Below are 16025 nucleotides of genomic sequence, written 5' to 3'. Positions count from 1 at the left end.
AGAGCCACTCCAGCGCCTGAGGCAGAGGCCACAGAGCCATCCCCAGCGCCCGGGCCATCTTTGTTCCAATGGAGCCTTGGCTGCGGGAGGGGAAGAGAGAGACAGAGAGGAAAGCGCGGCAGAGGGGTGGAAAAGCAAATGGGCGCTTCTCCTGTGTGCCCTGGCCGGGAATTGAACCCGGGTCCTCTGCACGCTAGGCCGACTTCATTTTTAACAAAACCAAGCATTTATTGAAAATTATTATGAAATGACCACTTAAATAAGTTTTTAATCTTTTATTTTTAATATCAAATCTATCTCTGACCTTGTTTCATTGTACGTAAGGAGACTGCAGTAACAAGTGTTTGTCACATGCCAAAAAAAAGTGAGCAACAGCAAAAGGAAACTTGTTTCGGAACAGGTCTTGTTTTTCTTGGATGTTTTTGCTTGCTTAAAATCCAGCAGCCAAATGAGGAAACTGTAAAAGCAAAGCAAACATTTTTTTTACAGATGAATCCTTCTACTCTTAAAATGTATACACATATTGATTCTGGCTTGATCTTTTGAAATGTATATTGGCCAAAATGTCTCATCACTGCCCTTAGAAGCTTTTCATAAAAGATGAATTGGAAGCTAGAGCTCATTTCATAAAAGTCTTTATATAGATCATTGCTAAATAACCATCTAGCTTTATTTGGACACCTCTGGTGACAGTGGACTCACTACCATCTAAAGGAGCTCATTCCATTTTGCAGACAGTTCAAATTGTTAAGAATTTACATTGCATTATCTACTGGGCCTAGGGGCATTCTTTGGAGAAGCATAGAAAAAAATTTTTTTTTCTCTTCTACATGATAGTTTTCTAAGTGTTTGAAGAGCATTCGTTCTTAGTCCCCCTTTGGGTCTTCTGCAAGATGAACATACTTGAGGTCTTTACTTGTGCATAATTACAACATCACTGTTTATGGAGCAGCTTGGAAAACAGAATTCTTGTATTGGCACCAAGAGTAGCTAACTGATGTTTTCTATGGATCAGTGTGCTAACATTTCACACAAAGTATCTCCTTCAAATCCTTACTACAACCTATTGAGAGACATTACTATTATTATTATCTCCATTTCAGAAATGGGGAGTCTGAACCTCAGAGATCAGAGCTAGAGGTTGCAGAACCCACCACATCTGTCTGAATCCAGAATGTAGAACTTTTTTTAACTTTTATTATTATTTTTTATTCAGTGAGAGGAGGGGAGGCAGAGAGACAAGACTCCCACATGCACCCGGCCAGGATCTGCCCAGCAAGCCCGCTATGGGATTATTATGCTCTGCTCGTCTGGGGTGTTGCTCCATCGCTCAGCAACCAAGCTATTTTTAGCCCCTCAGTTGGAGGCTCCGAGCCATCCTCATTGCCCAGGGGCCAACCTGCTCAAATCAATTGAGTCATGGCTGCGGCAGGAGGAGAGAGAGAAGGAAGACAGGGAGGCAGTGGAGAAGCAGATGGTTGCTTCTTCTGTGTGCCCCTACCAGAAATCGAATCTGGACGTCTACACGCCCAGCTGATGCTCTAGCACTGAACCAACCAGCCAGGGTTCAAAATGTAGAATTTTATTTCATATTTAAAATGAAGAAACTGAGCCCTAGAGAAGTACAGCAACTAGGCTGAGGGCACCAGCCTACCTGGGGTGAGCTAAGACTAGAATTCAGATCTGCCTCCCAGAACAAGGCTCTGCACTGGGCCTCTCCAAGAGGGGAGAGGTCACCAGCAGGCTCCTCATCTGTTTTCCTACTTTTCGTTAAGAGTGAGCTCTCTGAATTTTGGTTGAACAAGCATTTGTTGGACCCTTACTGTGCGTCTAGGACATTTATTTTCAATCAGAAGCAGGGCTATCAGTGTGACAAGACTCACTGTTGAGACTTTTGCATAAAACAGCAGGAGACATTCTTAATACATTTTGTCATGTTTTTTACATTTCGTGCCAAATCAGTGGGGGTGTTTATATTTCTTGGCAACAAAACTATTTTAAAAAGAAACTGCAAACACTTATTCAGAAGCCAGTAGAGGATCTTCAGCACACTGTGGCCATTTCAGAATCCATCCTCCATATCATTCTACTCAACTCCAGAACATTCATTGTATTGCATCATTTCCCCCACGGAAACCTTTGGGAGCTTCTGGTTGCCTGAAAGATACTTCAAGGAACTCCAGCCCATTTTTCATCCTTCTCGCCACCCACTCTGCTGCTGTGCTAGGTGGCTTCCTGCCTCTCCTGTTCTTACTCTCAACTTTCCCCTCGCAATACCTTTCACCTCCTGTCACTTGGCCAAACCCAACACAACTCCAGGTTCTGTTCTCCCTGACCTCCCCAAACTCAGGACCTCTCCCTCGTCTAATTCTTCCAGCAGCTACGACCAGGATCACTCTTTTAGTACTTAGTAGATAGAGCTGTGCACATATAAAGGTCCAGTCCTTTAAAGTGGATTAAAGCCCTATACCCACTCACTGTTCTCAGAAACAGGGGCTTATCCATGGTAGACTTGCAAAAAAGTTCCTTTCTTCAGAAAGGTTAACTGTGTGGGATTAATTTTAATAAGTGGACATCAATGGGTTTTTGTGCTTTGGAAAGCAAGAAATAAAATCCATAGTTTATTAAGTTGAAGTAAAAAGTTGAAGGAAGCAATTTATTCTCTTAATGAAAGCAAATGAAAAAGTGTTATAAACTGAATTTCTGTAAGTCAGTACGTGGGTTAGGATTGCTGCAATCTACAGGAAGATGGAGGATTAGTATATGCAGCTCCTTGAGGCCTGGAACTATAATTTATATAGTTTTGTCTCTCCAGCTCTTCACATAAGGGCTCTCTCAGATATTAGGTAATACACTTCATGGAATTAATGAATAATGACGAGCATCTTACTAGAACCATCCAAGGATGAGATGGGTGCCCCACCTAGCAAGTGCCAGGCACGGCCTGGACCACCAGGGATGGGTGTGTCCCTTCCAACCCCCTGCAGTCTGGTTCTATAAAATACAATAAGGACATTTAATAATGTTTAAAATATATTTCTGGATGGTTTACAAAAATAAAAATCACCCTGGATAATTTGGAAGTTTAGGAAGTTGTTTTTTAATTTTATTTATTTATTTATTTTTTACAGAGACAGAGAGTGAGTCAGAGAGAGGGATAGACAGGGACAGACAGACAGGAACGGAGAGAGATGAGAAGCATCAATCATTAGTTTTTCATTGCACGTTGCAACACCCTAGTTGTTCATTGATTGCTTTCTCACATGTGCCTTGACCGCGGGCCTTCAGCAGACCGCGCAATCCCTTGCTGGAGCCTGTGACCCTGGGTCCAAGCTCGTGAGCCTCGCTCAAACCAGATGAGCCCGTACTCAAGCTGGCAACCTCGGGGTCTCGAACCTGGGTCCTTCTGCATCCCAGTCCGACGCTCTATCCACTGCGCCACCACCAGGTCAGGCAGTTTAGGAAGTTTTAAATTCTTTCCTCTTTAATAGATATTTGGCTTTTCAAGTGCAAGCTGTAAATGTTATACTGCTGAATAAATGGTAACTCAGCTGTCAGAAAGTAAATCAGAAGACAAGTGGGAGAAATGTTCTCTGGTGGCTGCCACCACATATACACACACACATGCTTACACACACACGCTTACACAAGCTGTGTCCTTGGAGCCAAATAGAGACTGATTCAAATTCATCCTGTTCCATTTACTACCTCTGTCATTTGGTCAAGTTACTCCTCATCTTTAAGATAGGAAAACATACCTTTGTGCAGGGTTGTTGAAAAGACAAAATCAGATAATGTTAAAAAGCACCTAGCACAAAATTGTAAACAGCTTACAAAAAAAAACAACCCGGAGTGCTATTATGCTTATACATTCTTTCATGGTTGGCGAACCACCTAGCAATAAACTTTCACATTCACGTGGTGGTTTGCATTTTACGGAATGTAGTTACAGACATTATGATCTCATTTGATCTTTAAACAACTCAGTGAGAACAAAGATTACTATTCTTATTTCACCAGTGAGAGAGGTTGAAGAACTTGCCTATATGATATCTTACAGAATGGTTACTGGAATCCAGGACTTCTCATTCCTGGTACACCACTGGCTGCTGCAGTGCCTAGTGTTAGGTGGGGTTCCTCAGATTTCCTTCACTTACTCTGCTAATATTTATTGCAACTCAAGTAACTGAGCTAGATCTTTGTTCTGATTGTGGTATCTCTGATCAATCAGTAGCATGCTTGGTATATATACTAGTTGCTGAATAAATACTTGTGGAATGAATGAGTGCGTTAAACCAGTTTTCTGAGTCCTTTCACTAGATTACCCTGCCTCTGCTAAGAGGGTAAAAACATTTGCAGGGCATTTGAAGAGACTGGTTGCTGGGAAAAGCCAAGAGCCAATGGCTGTAGAGAGAAGCAAATGAGGCAGGTTACACACAACACCACAGATGACTCAGAATAATGCTGAGTAAAAGAAGCCAGAAGAAGAATATACCATGTAGTTCCATTTATATAAATTTATAAACAATGCAACTACTAGTCTATAGTGATGGAAAGCAGGTCAGTGGTTGCCTGGGGATGGGATGGGGTGGAGTAGGAAGGGAGTAGGTCTAAAGAGGCAGGAAGAAATGTTTGGTCTTGAGGTATGTTTTTTATTTTTATTGTGGGGATGGTTTTGATTAGTGTAAAATACATTTAAATGTATCAAATTGTAGACTTTAAATATGTGTAGTTCATTGCCAATCATATCTCCACAAAGCTATTTGAAGAAGAGAAAGGAGATGAAGGAGGAGGAAGAGGCAGGTTCTCTCTGCAGGTTCTCTGCTTTCCCACTATGGACACAAATGTCAAGGCCCACAGTAGAGCTGGTTCCCTGTGCCTTTAGTGATCGGTACATCAGTGTGCGGGTGGAGAAAAGGTTGGCCTGGGACTCTGCAGGCCTGGTTCCTGGTCTAGTCTCTGCCACTCACAAAGTATGATGGCGGGCATTAGTCTGATTTCTGTCGGCCCCAACTTTCCATTTGTACCAACAGGCAATATTGATCCCTGCTTGCCCAGCCAGCCTCAGCTTCGATGGGAAGATTACCTAAGGTGACGTACATCAGAGTGAACTATGAGTGTAGGTGAAAGGGAGGAGGGCAGTGGGGTGACAGTGTCTAGCCCAGTCATGACAACAAATGCTACAGTGTATCACAGAGACTCTCAGTAGCAGGTGACTTGTTCAAGCTCTGTGTCCCTTGGCTAAATGACTCCAGACTGTCCTACAAGGGTTTTTGACTCCAGAAAGCTATAATTTATCAAGAGTTGTTTCAGATTCAGCTCTGCCACTCAATCACTGTGAGAACTTGGTCAGTCCCGGCTGCACTCTGAGCATCTGTCAAATGAGGGTATTAGATTTGCTGGCCCCTGCGGTCCTTCTGGCTCTTGCTCTGCAGGATTCTGTCACCTTCATGTCAAACTATTTGTTCCATTTGATTACTGCAGGTGGAGAGAAGTGTGGCCAGAGACAGTTCTTGTCCCTGTCCCTCAATGACTTTGAGGCATCAGGGAAATGGTGACATTTACCACCTCCCCACCTTACTACCTACTATTATACTACTATTACTACTACTATTATACTACTATTACTACTACTGTTACTACACACACACACACACACACACACACACTCGTCTGTATGCACACACATGCCGGCACACCATGGATTTGCTTCTCCTTCCTTGCTCTTACTTTTCATGTTTTTATTTTACTCTCATAAATACCAAATTAACCAATATGTCCAGATATTTTAAGTTCATTCACTCGAAATCAATGACATTAATAGGTTAGAAAAAACAACTTACCTCCCAGAAAGCTTGGTCATCAAAATATTTAGCCTCAGGAGGTCCTCTCCATATTTTGAGTTTTAAGAGCAAACCTGTTTAAATTCATAATTAAATATTAAACATTGTGGAGCATAGCACTCATCTCAAAATTAATCAAAATATTATACGTCACCTATGGTATCTCAACAGAAATCCTCCCCCCACACACACACAAGCAGGAGACAGACAAATTGATGTACATACTGTAATTCTATAGGCATCTTTTAATACAATAGGAACTGGCAAGAACAATTATTTCCAAAAGATTTAGATTATACTGAGAGGTATAGGAAAACTATGGATCTGACACGCTTCCTGAGATGGAACAGAACAGCCCTGTCAGAGAGTGCCCCCACTGAAAAGCTTATCTATTTAAAAATGCCAGCGCTACCATGCCCACTGAAAAGCTTATCTCAGGGGTCCCCAAAGTACAGCCTGCGGGCTGCATGCGGCCCCCTGAAGCCATTTATCTGGCCCCCACTGCACTTCCAAAGGGGCACCTCTTTCATTGGTGGTCAGTGAGAGGAGCATAGTTCCCATTGAAATACTGGCCAGTTTGTTGATTTAAATTTACTTGTTCTTCATTTTAAATATTGTATTTGTTCTCGTTTTGTTTTTTTACTTTAAAATAAGATATGTGCAGTGTGCCTAGAGATTTGTTCATAGTTTTTTTTTATAGTCTGGCCCTCCAACAGTCTGAAGGACAGTGAACTGGCCCCCTGTGTAAAAAGTTTGGGGACCCCTGGCTTATCTGTTTAAAAACACCAGCGCTACCATGGAGAGCAACTCAAAGAAGGGGTCCTTGTAGCTCCATAAACTACAGCCAACCGCAGCTGGAGGTTCCACATGTGTAGTTAGGAAAGCAATTTATAACAATTTGCCTTTGTGCCTGTTCCTTTCACCTGTCCAGCCTCTGCCCAGAAAGCTTGGCCCCATGCAATTCCCCAGCTGTGTGCAGTCTGCCGAATTTTCCAGGATATATGAAGTGAGGGCTTGCCTTTCACATGAAGCAGGAAAATGCCATTCACTGATTTATCTGTGTGTTGTTATTGATTTTATTTATTTATTTTTTTATTATAATATATATTTTTTTAATTTTCTTTATTCATTTTAGAGAGGAGAGAGAAAGGGAGAGAGGGAGACAGAGAGGGAGAGAGAGAGGAGAGAGAGACAGAGAGAGAAGGTGGGGAGGAGCTGGAAGCATCAACTCCCATATGTGCCTTGACCAGGCAAGCCCAGGGTTTCGAACCAGCGACCTCAGCATTTCCAGGTCGACGCTTTATCCACTGCGCCACCACAGGTCAGGCCTTGTTATTGATTTTAGAGAGAGAGAAAGGGGGAGAGAGAGACAGGAACATTGATCTGTTCCTATTTGTGTCCTGACCAGGGATCAAACTGCCAACGTCTGCATTTCCAGATGATGCTCTAACGAACCAAGCTATCCATCCAGGGCTTATCTGTGTATTTTTAAATTTTCTATTTTAGATTTGAGAGAGAGGCGTGTGGTGGTGCAGCGGTTAAAGCGTCAACCTGGATGGAACACTGAGGTCGATGGTTCAAAACCCTGGGCGTGCCTGGTCAAGGCACATATGGGAGTTGTTTTCTGCTCCTCTCCCCTTCTCTCTTTCTCTAAAAATGAATTTAAAAAATAAGAAAAAAAGTTATATGCATATTAAAAAAATTATTTGAGAGAGAGAAAGAGAAACATTGAGCTGCTTCCACTTATCTACACATTCACTGGTTGACTCTCATGTGCTCTGACTGGGGATCAAACTGGCAACCTAGGCATATCAGGATGATGCTCAACCAAACTGAACCCCCTGGCCAGGGCTTATCTGTGTATTTTTAATGATGAACAGTCTCAATGTATTCAATAGTAAGATTAATAAGAGTAGGCACGTGCATATCCATATTTTCCTTTTGTCGTGCATGCCTTTAATTGATGTTGGCAGGTAAGGTGCAATTAGCACACCTCATTTAGCCAGAATTACTCAGAAATGATCTCTATCACCGACATGAATTTTCCAGATAGCGGAGGCTTACTCATCACTAATGAAAATCCATCTAAATCCATAAATCTATATTGTATTTTTTCTTGTGTTATGAGTCATCACTGAACACATTTAGACTTTTAAATAAATCAGAACCATTGCTAGGAACATCCACTTATGAAATTGCTAGGTAACACAGAGAAAGGACGTGGCTGTTGAGTGTTATTGACCTACCCTCCAGCAGCCCGAGCTTCCTATGTTCTGGTGTCTGATTTTAAGAATTTCTTTTCCTCTGTGAGGATCTTTGCTTTCACTTTTTTTTTTCTTTAGCGGAAAAGATAGAGAGAGGGACAGATAGAGACAGACAGACAGGAAGGGAGAGAGATGAGAAGCATCCATTTTTCATTGCAGCAACTTAGTTTTTCATTGATTGCTCCCTCATATGTGCCTTGACCGGGGGGCTACAGCAGACAGAGTGACCCCTTGCTCAAGCCAGCAATCTTGAGCTCAAGCCAGTGACCATGGGGTCATGTCTATGATCTCAGGCTCAAGCCAGCAACCCCGCGCTCAAGCTGGTGAGCCTGCACTCAAGCTGAATGAGCCCATGCTGAAGCCTGTGACCTTGGGGTTTTGAACCTGGGTCCTCTGTGTCCCAGGCTGATGCTCTATCCACTGTGCCACTGCCTGGTCAGGCTCTGCTTTCACTTCTAACATACCAGTGTGCCTTATCTCTAGGAACCTACCACACCTCTCATCTGCTACTCATAACCTCAGGAAAGTCTCTTGGTTTCCCTGGCCCTCAGAGTCCACACATATTGTAGGTGACCTCTCAGGGTCTTTCCAATTTTGAAATGATGTGATTCTGTTTGTATGTTTGTTTGTTTGTTTGTTTGTTAATCAAAGTTTGAGCCTGTTAATCAAAGTTTGAGCCCTCATTTGGCTGGAACTGAGGAGGTGGGGGCTCGTACACATGCAGCCATGGAGCAGATGCAGTGGAGGAAGGGTGATCTCACACTAACCTGTCAGGAGACCCGATACCATACCCACAGCCATGGACAAGCTGAGTTTTCCAGTGTCTAAAAGCACACTGTAGATGATCCTAGAAATGACAAAACAAAGGTGGTCACATTCAGGTATCAAGCTGCAGAAGTCATGGGGATAAATAGCCCTGTTTGCATGAGTAGTGACACTGTCAGGAAGAGCCATCGGGAGAAAGTGCCTCTTCCTGGTGGTACCACCTCCTGTCGTTTCCCACGAAGCCATGCAGATATGGAGGAGGGATGCAAGGGTTTCCATGATCCTCTTTGGCTTACTTTAATCCTCAGATCCCATGGACAATGAACTAGATCGGGAGTTAGAAAAACCAAGTTTAAATCTCAATTCTGTCACTGGTTGTGGGAAAGTCACTTAACCTCTCAGAGCCTGGAGTTTCCTCCTTGAGCAATTAAAGATGAAGGATTTATTTCTATCAAGTCAAGGAGGGGTACAGTTTGGCTCTCAGATCCATCTCCCCTGCCCATCCCCCTCGAACATACTTCCCTGCTTGCTCTCCTTCAAGACAATTCCAGGACTTCACTTTAAACAATTAAGCGCACCTAAGAGGGCATTTACATGACCTTGCAGCAGGTGAAGGCTTCTTGAACAGGACATACAAAAACTAAACATAAAGGGAATAATGATAAATTGGACTATACTAAAATTAAGAACTGTTCATCAAAAGACACCATTAAGAAAGTGAAAAATAACCCACAAAGTGGAAGGAGGCATTCACAACCCATATATCTGACAGAGGATCTATATCCAGAACAAATAAAGAATTCCGACAAATCAATAAGGAAAAGACCAAATGACAATAGAAAAATGGGCAAAGAACTCGAACAGACATTGCAAAAGAAAAAAATACTCAAATGTCCTAAAAGCATATGGAAAGTGCTTCACTTAGTCATCAGGGAAATTAAAGTTTAAACAATAAGTTTGATGGCTACATGGCTGACATGTAAAAGAAGGAAAATACGGCGTGTTAGAGAATTTATGGGGTAAAGGGTACTGCCCTGTATAGATTGGGGCAAACCACAATCTATATTGTGGATACAGGTAGTATCCACTAAAGAGGATGTATGAACACTGTATGATCCAAGAATTCCACTTCTGGGTACATATATGTTCATTAGAAGTGTATCTGTGTGTGCACCCAAAAGCATTAGAGTGTTTACAGCAGCAACACTAGAATGTTCATAATAGCTCCAAACTAGAAACTACCTAAGTGGATATCAATAATGGGTCAATAAATTGTGCTGTTTACACACAACGAAACACTTACTTTTAACTGTGTTTTCTAAGACTCTGTAATTTGCCTACTCATTTATCACAAGGCCAAACTAATAGGCCAAGCAAGTTGTTTACCTCTCTCTCATGTGAGTCAGCTTTCGTGGGAGTATAAAACTCCTATTACAACCCCCCCCAACCACAAACTTTAACATGTGTTTTCACTTCCTGCCCAAGAGGGGCTGTCCCCACCTCATTACTCCCCCAGCACTATCTTCCTGAAGGCGTAGTCTCAGTTCCCCTCTCTCTCTGCTACCTGGTCCCTACATGTGACCCAGTGTGGTGTGCTGTGCCTCTCATGTCTAGGAGAACTGTGAGGAACATTTGCCTTTCAGTGGCATTGACCTCTCCATGTAACTTTATAAATTAAACCCAAACCCAACTCAACACTATACCCCAATGAAAATAAACACTCTACAGAGATACTCAACAACATGGGTGAATCTCACAATTACCATGTTGAGTAAAGGAAGCCAGACACACAAGGGCACAGACTTCCCATATGATTCCATGTGTATAAAGGATGAAAACAGGCAAAACAGATCAACACTGTCAGAAGTCAAGTTAGTGGCTACCCTGGGATAGGACACGAAGGAGTTCCGGGTGCTGGTTATATGGACGTGTCAGAAAGTTTCAAGTGACGCCTTTATGATATTAGCACTTTTCTGGTTGTAAGGTGTACTACAAAATTAGTTTTTTCAAGTAATATTAGGTGGCTGAATAGAAGCTAAATCCAAATCTGCTGACTGCCAACCCACAATTCACTCTATCCTGATGCCATCTGAGAGCAGAAATGGATGAAGCAAGAATCACCATGCAACAGTCCCCACACCGGGTGGGCTCCCCTGTGCCAGGCCTTTGGCTCCATGCTTCACCATCTAATTTCACACAATCCTCACAGCCACCCTGTGAGCAAGGTATTTCACAAATGGGGAGGTCCAGGTTAGGAATATGAACCAAGTACCAAGTGTTCCAATATCACAGCTTGGAATGGTGGTTCTTGGGATTCAAACCAGGCAGGTCTGTCTACCCATAAAGGCTGGCCAGGTCTTTCCCAGAGTTCAACATTTGAGGGTTACTTTCACAAACCTGGCCATATTCACATTCCAGAAATATGTACTATTTTAAAAAATATTTTTCTTTAAATAGACTTAAAAAAAACATAAATGTATGTAAAAGAAAACTTTGTGTCATTAACTTAAGTAGAAGAGAAATAAGAGATAACTATAAAAAGATACAATGAAAACAAAATGTAGCTAGAATCTCTCCGAGATGTGGCAGCCTGGGCAAGTCTCTCAGCCGGAGACTTCCTCTGCTGTCATTCAAGCGGAGGTGTCCGCAGGTGTCAGCACCTGTCCGAAGGGTGCAAAGGCACTCAGCACCAAGGGGAGACTTTCTCCCTGACACAATCAAAAGCCGGAATGAGAATGGAAGAAGAGCCAGGGCACTCCGTGATTCTATGTTCTTTAAGTGTGTCCTCACACCTCTTAAAATCCCACAGTTTTTGAAAAACACTCCATCCCAGCTCAGAGCACAGCATCTGACTCATTCACATCCGTGCATCTGAACAGAAAATGGGCAAACATTGTGGAATGAATACAAGTCAACTGACTTGCCCAATGACACCACGCTAATAAAGTAGCTGATCCCCATTTCACATGAAGTATTCTGACTACCAGCTCAGTTCTTTCTCCAGATGCCTCTCTGATGGAAGCAGCAGCATCAATAATCATAAAGAAAGGGGCCACTGTTAGGTGTTTACACAAAGCACTGTTCTGAGTGCTTTAATTATTATATGTTGCTGAATCTTCATAGCAGTCCCAGAAGGTAGATCTTATCATCCCATTTTATAGATAGAAAACTGAGCCTTAAAAAGAGTTTGAGGCCCTAGCCGGTTGGCTCAGTGGTAGAGTGTCGGCCTGGTGTGCAAGAGTCCCGGTTCGATTCCCGGCCAGGGCACACAGGAGAGGCACCCATCTGCTTCTCCATCCCCTCCTCCTCTCCTTCCTCTCTGTCTCTCTCTTCCTCTACTGCAGCCAAGGCTCCATTGGAGCAAAGTTGGCCGGGCACTGGGGATGGCTCCATGGCCTCTGCCTCAGGGGCTAGAATGGCTCTGGTTGCAACAGAGCAACGCCCCAGATGAGCAGAGCATCGCCCCCTGGTGGGCATGCCGGGTGGATCCCGGTCAGGCACATGCGGGAGTCTGTCTGCCTCCCCGTTTCCAACTTCAGAAAAATACAAAAAAAAAAGTTTGATTGAGGCCCTGGCCAGTTGGCTCAGTGGTAGAGTGTCGGTCTGGCATGTGGAAGTCCCAGGTTCGATTCCCGGTCAGGGCACACGGGAAAAGCAACCATCTGCTTCTCCCCTGCCTCCCCCCATCTCTCTCTCTTCTCTTCCGGCAGCCATAGCTTGAATGGTTCAAGCAAAGTTGGCCCTGGGCACTGAGGATGGCTCCATGGTCTTGCTTCAGGTGCTAAAATAGCTCGGTTGCTGAGCAATGGAGCAGTGGCCCAGACCAGCAGAGCATTTACTGGTAGGGGGCTTGCCAGGTAGATCCCGGTTGGGTGCATGTGGGAGTCTGTCTCTGCCTTCTGCTTCTCACTTAATAAAAAAAAAATTTTTTTTTAAGAGTTTGATTGAGTACTATGCCTAAGGTCAAGGTCACACAATTGCTAAATATGATGTTGGTCTATCAGTCCCTGAAGCCTGTGCCCTTTAGTTCCAGTGGACCCACGGCCGCCCAAGAGCAGTCACTGCTCTCACTGTGCCCTTTCCTTGGGTTCCTGCAGAAGAGAAAGAACAACTACTTGGTCCTCAGCTATCTCTTCCTGATGAGAGCTGACTTGCAAGGTGACAGGCTGGTTGTTACTCCTTTACCAGCACACCATTGGTTGACTCTTTATTTTCTCTAGGCCAATAGTTCTCAACCTCAGGCTTACATGAGAATCACCCGGAGGGCTTGTTAAAACAAAGACTGCTGGGCCCTACCCCACATTCCTAATCGAGTAGGTCTGGGTAGGCTAGAATTTGCATTTCCTCTTTTTTTTTTTTTTAATTTAAAATTTATTTTTCAATTACAGTTTACAGTCAATGTTATTTTGTATTAGTTTTAGGTGTACAGCATAGTGTTGGACAATCATATACTTCACAAATGATGCCCCTGAGATTAGAGTTTGCATTGCAATTAGAATAACCAGTTCCCAGGGGATGCTGATACTGTTGAGAACCACTGCACTAGGACAGCCACAGAACCACAGAATTTGTGATCCAGAAGGATAAGTAGTCCAGATGTTCCAGGTTAGCAGCCCATGAGCAGAATTTGGCCCACACAATTTTTCTAATGATTTTGAATCTTTTGCCAACGCTTGGGAGAGTGCCTAGCATTTTCCTACATTAGCCCATTAAATCCTCTTAAGCACATGGCACCTGGCCTCTGGCAGCCCCTCGTATTATCGTTATCTTCCTTTACAGTTGGGTGGCAGAAGCTCAGAGAAGTTAGGTAGCATGCCCAGCTAGTAAAAGGTCAGGACCAGTCTGACTTAATGGCACACTCTTCACCTGGACCTGCACCATCAGAGTTTGAAAAATGGACTCAGCTGCTTTGGGCCTGACTGCCCCCTGCTCTGTCTGCTTTTGTGGGTAGGGGGCTTTGCCTTTGCCTAGCACCTAAGCTGCCCCTGTGGAAAGAAGTGGCCTGGAGAGGTGACGATGCCACACAAGTTAGGGGCGGGGCAGAATTTCTGGATACACTGGGCAACAAATCTTCACTGTGGCCTGCTGAGGGCCTGGGCCTGAACGCACACACTGCAGCCATGGCTCCTGAGTTAGGTGGGGGCACAATGGGGGCGAGCCAGGTGACTCACGAGGGATTCTCGGTCCAGTAGCTCATCATCCGCATGATGTAGGCGATCCCTCCGAGCAGACCTGGCAAGCCGAAGGTGTAGTGTATGCCACACGTGTCATGGATCCCCAGCACGCGATTGAAATGCCCCTGGGGACAAACGTCACAGTAAGCAGGTCTACATGTGAGACTGACATTCCCCACCCACCCTTTTCATAGATCCTTGGCATCCAGGGCCACCAAAAGGGGATGAGCTCTAGGGCTCACCTAAAGAAGCACTTCTCACATCTGTTTAAACTGCAGAGTCGGATATTGTGGGTCTGGGACCTGAGATTCTGCATTTCTAACACAGTCCCAGGGAATGCCAGTGCTGCTGTCCACAGACTGCACTTGGAGAAGCAAGGATCTAGCCCAGGCACTAATCACACTTTGGGCTGTTATTCTGGGTTTTGAGGGGGGGGGGTTTGTCCTGTGAATTGTAGGATGTTTAGCAGCATCCTTTTGCCTGTACCTACTAGATGCCAGTAGTACCCCCAACCCTAGTGTGTCAACCAAGAATATCTTCAGATATCATCACATGTCCCCAGGAGGTGACTGAGATCTACTGGTCTAGCCCAAACTTAACTGTCATCCCAAAGACAACATGGCTGATTAGAATAAAAGTCCGAAGAAAATAATCTGACCACACCTTCAGACTCCTATTCGATGCTCCTCCACCTAATCCTCCCTGAAGGCCATCAGCCAACAGATGTAAATACAAATGAGAACTTGATCAGGTTAGTTCCCTCCTTAGATTCCTCACTGTCTTCAGAATAAAACCCCAGACTACTCGACTAGCTCAGGAGCACCTGCCATCTCTCAAAACCCTGGTCCCACCCCACTTCCGGGTGAACTCGGCACTTCCGACACGAGAGCATCTTTCTGTTTCCTGGCTGGGCCACATGCTCTTCTCATGGCTGAGCCTTTGAGCACACTGTCCCTCTGCCTGCAATACCTTCCCCACTTCTCTGTCTGGCTATTACTAGTTATCTGCCAACACTCAGCTGAGACATCCTCTGCTCTGGGAAGCATTTCCTGACACATCTCAGGCTGACTTAGAAGTGCTCCTGGAGCAGTGATCACACTGATTGTGCTTATTTGTCCATTTTCTTCACTACATTACAGCTTGGGAAGCAGGATAAATGTTAAAACATATGTGAGGAATGAATGCATGCATGCATGAATGAATGAGGAATGAATAAATGAGTGAGTGAGTGAGTGAGTGAGTGGGTGAGCGAACCAGCTTTGAATCTTTTCCCCAGTGACAAAATCAAGAAAACGGAAGTACAGAAAAAAGCGATGGACTCTGAGCCTGATGATAACTTATGCATTTTTGCTGTTCACTTCCTCCTTTCATCATAGGGTCTCTCAAAGCCAGAGGAGATGAAAGACCTCTGTTCCCATTCCAAAGATGAAAAGCAAACTGTCCCATTTTTGGTCAAATCAAACCGTTGGTAAGTTCTTCCCTATCTGGAGTTGAAACTGCCTCCCTGACTAGCCACTGTCAATCCAATTAAGCTTCCTGTGTCACCCAAAAGTGTAATCCTTTGTACTCCACCAAGCCTACAAACCCGTGAAGACTTGTTGTTCCTGAATATTTCTTCTAGAAGTGTGTCATAACAAATTGGCTATGATGAAGTATTCTGGTATTATCTATGCCTGTTGAATATTGAAGGAAGAAAAATCCATCACTTAGGAGAACTAAACAATCAGAAGTGGACATGACCTGGATTATCAACCCCACACCTTTCTCCTGGGTACTGCCCTCCCCACCCCCTTCACAAGCAGCAGCCATGTATGTATCACACACCCTACCCCCACCCCAGCCAACGATGGGCACATGATCCAAAGTTAGATCAACGAGCTCCTTCTCCAAAGAACTTGGGGTTGGGGCCAAGAGATGCTACCCAGCTGCTTTCTTGAAGACAGAGACTACATTCCACCACATGGAATAGCAGTAGGAGA

The 16025-nt window shown here is 44.1% G+C and overlaps 1 protein-coding gene across 1 annotated transcript in view; it reads right to left on the bottom strand.

The window, feature by feature from the left end:
- Positions 1–260: 260 nt before the first annotated feature.
- The window catches only part of LOC136329182 (RH-like protein), a 45176-nt gene continuing 29411 nt past the window's right edge, over positions 261–16025 (bottom strand). Inside the window, exons 7-10 of the mRNA XM_066265131.1 lie at positions 14044–14171; positions 8875–8954; positions 5844–5917; positions 261–457 (exon numbers count right to left, since the gene is read on the bottom strand). Of these exons, the coding sequence (XP_066121228.1) occupies positions 431–457; positions 5844–5917; positions 8875–8954; positions 14044–14171 (309 nt within the window). The 3' untranslated portion in view covers positions 261–430. The remainder of the gene's footprint in view (positions 458–5843; positions 5918–8874; positions 8955–14043; positions 14172–16025) is intronic.

The sequence above is a fragment of the Saccopteryx bilineata genome, chromosome 3 (assembly GCF_036850765.1).
Source record: "Saccopteryx bilineata isolate mSacBil1 chromosome 3, mSacBil1_pri_phased_curated, whole genome shotgun sequence".
In the NCBI taxonomy this organism is placed as follows: Eukaryota; Metazoa; Chordata; class Mammalia; order Chiroptera; family Emballonuridae; genus Saccopteryx; species Saccopteryx bilineata.
Note: the sequence above shows the minus strand (reverse complement) of the source record. Positions and strands in the feature narration are given on the sequence as shown.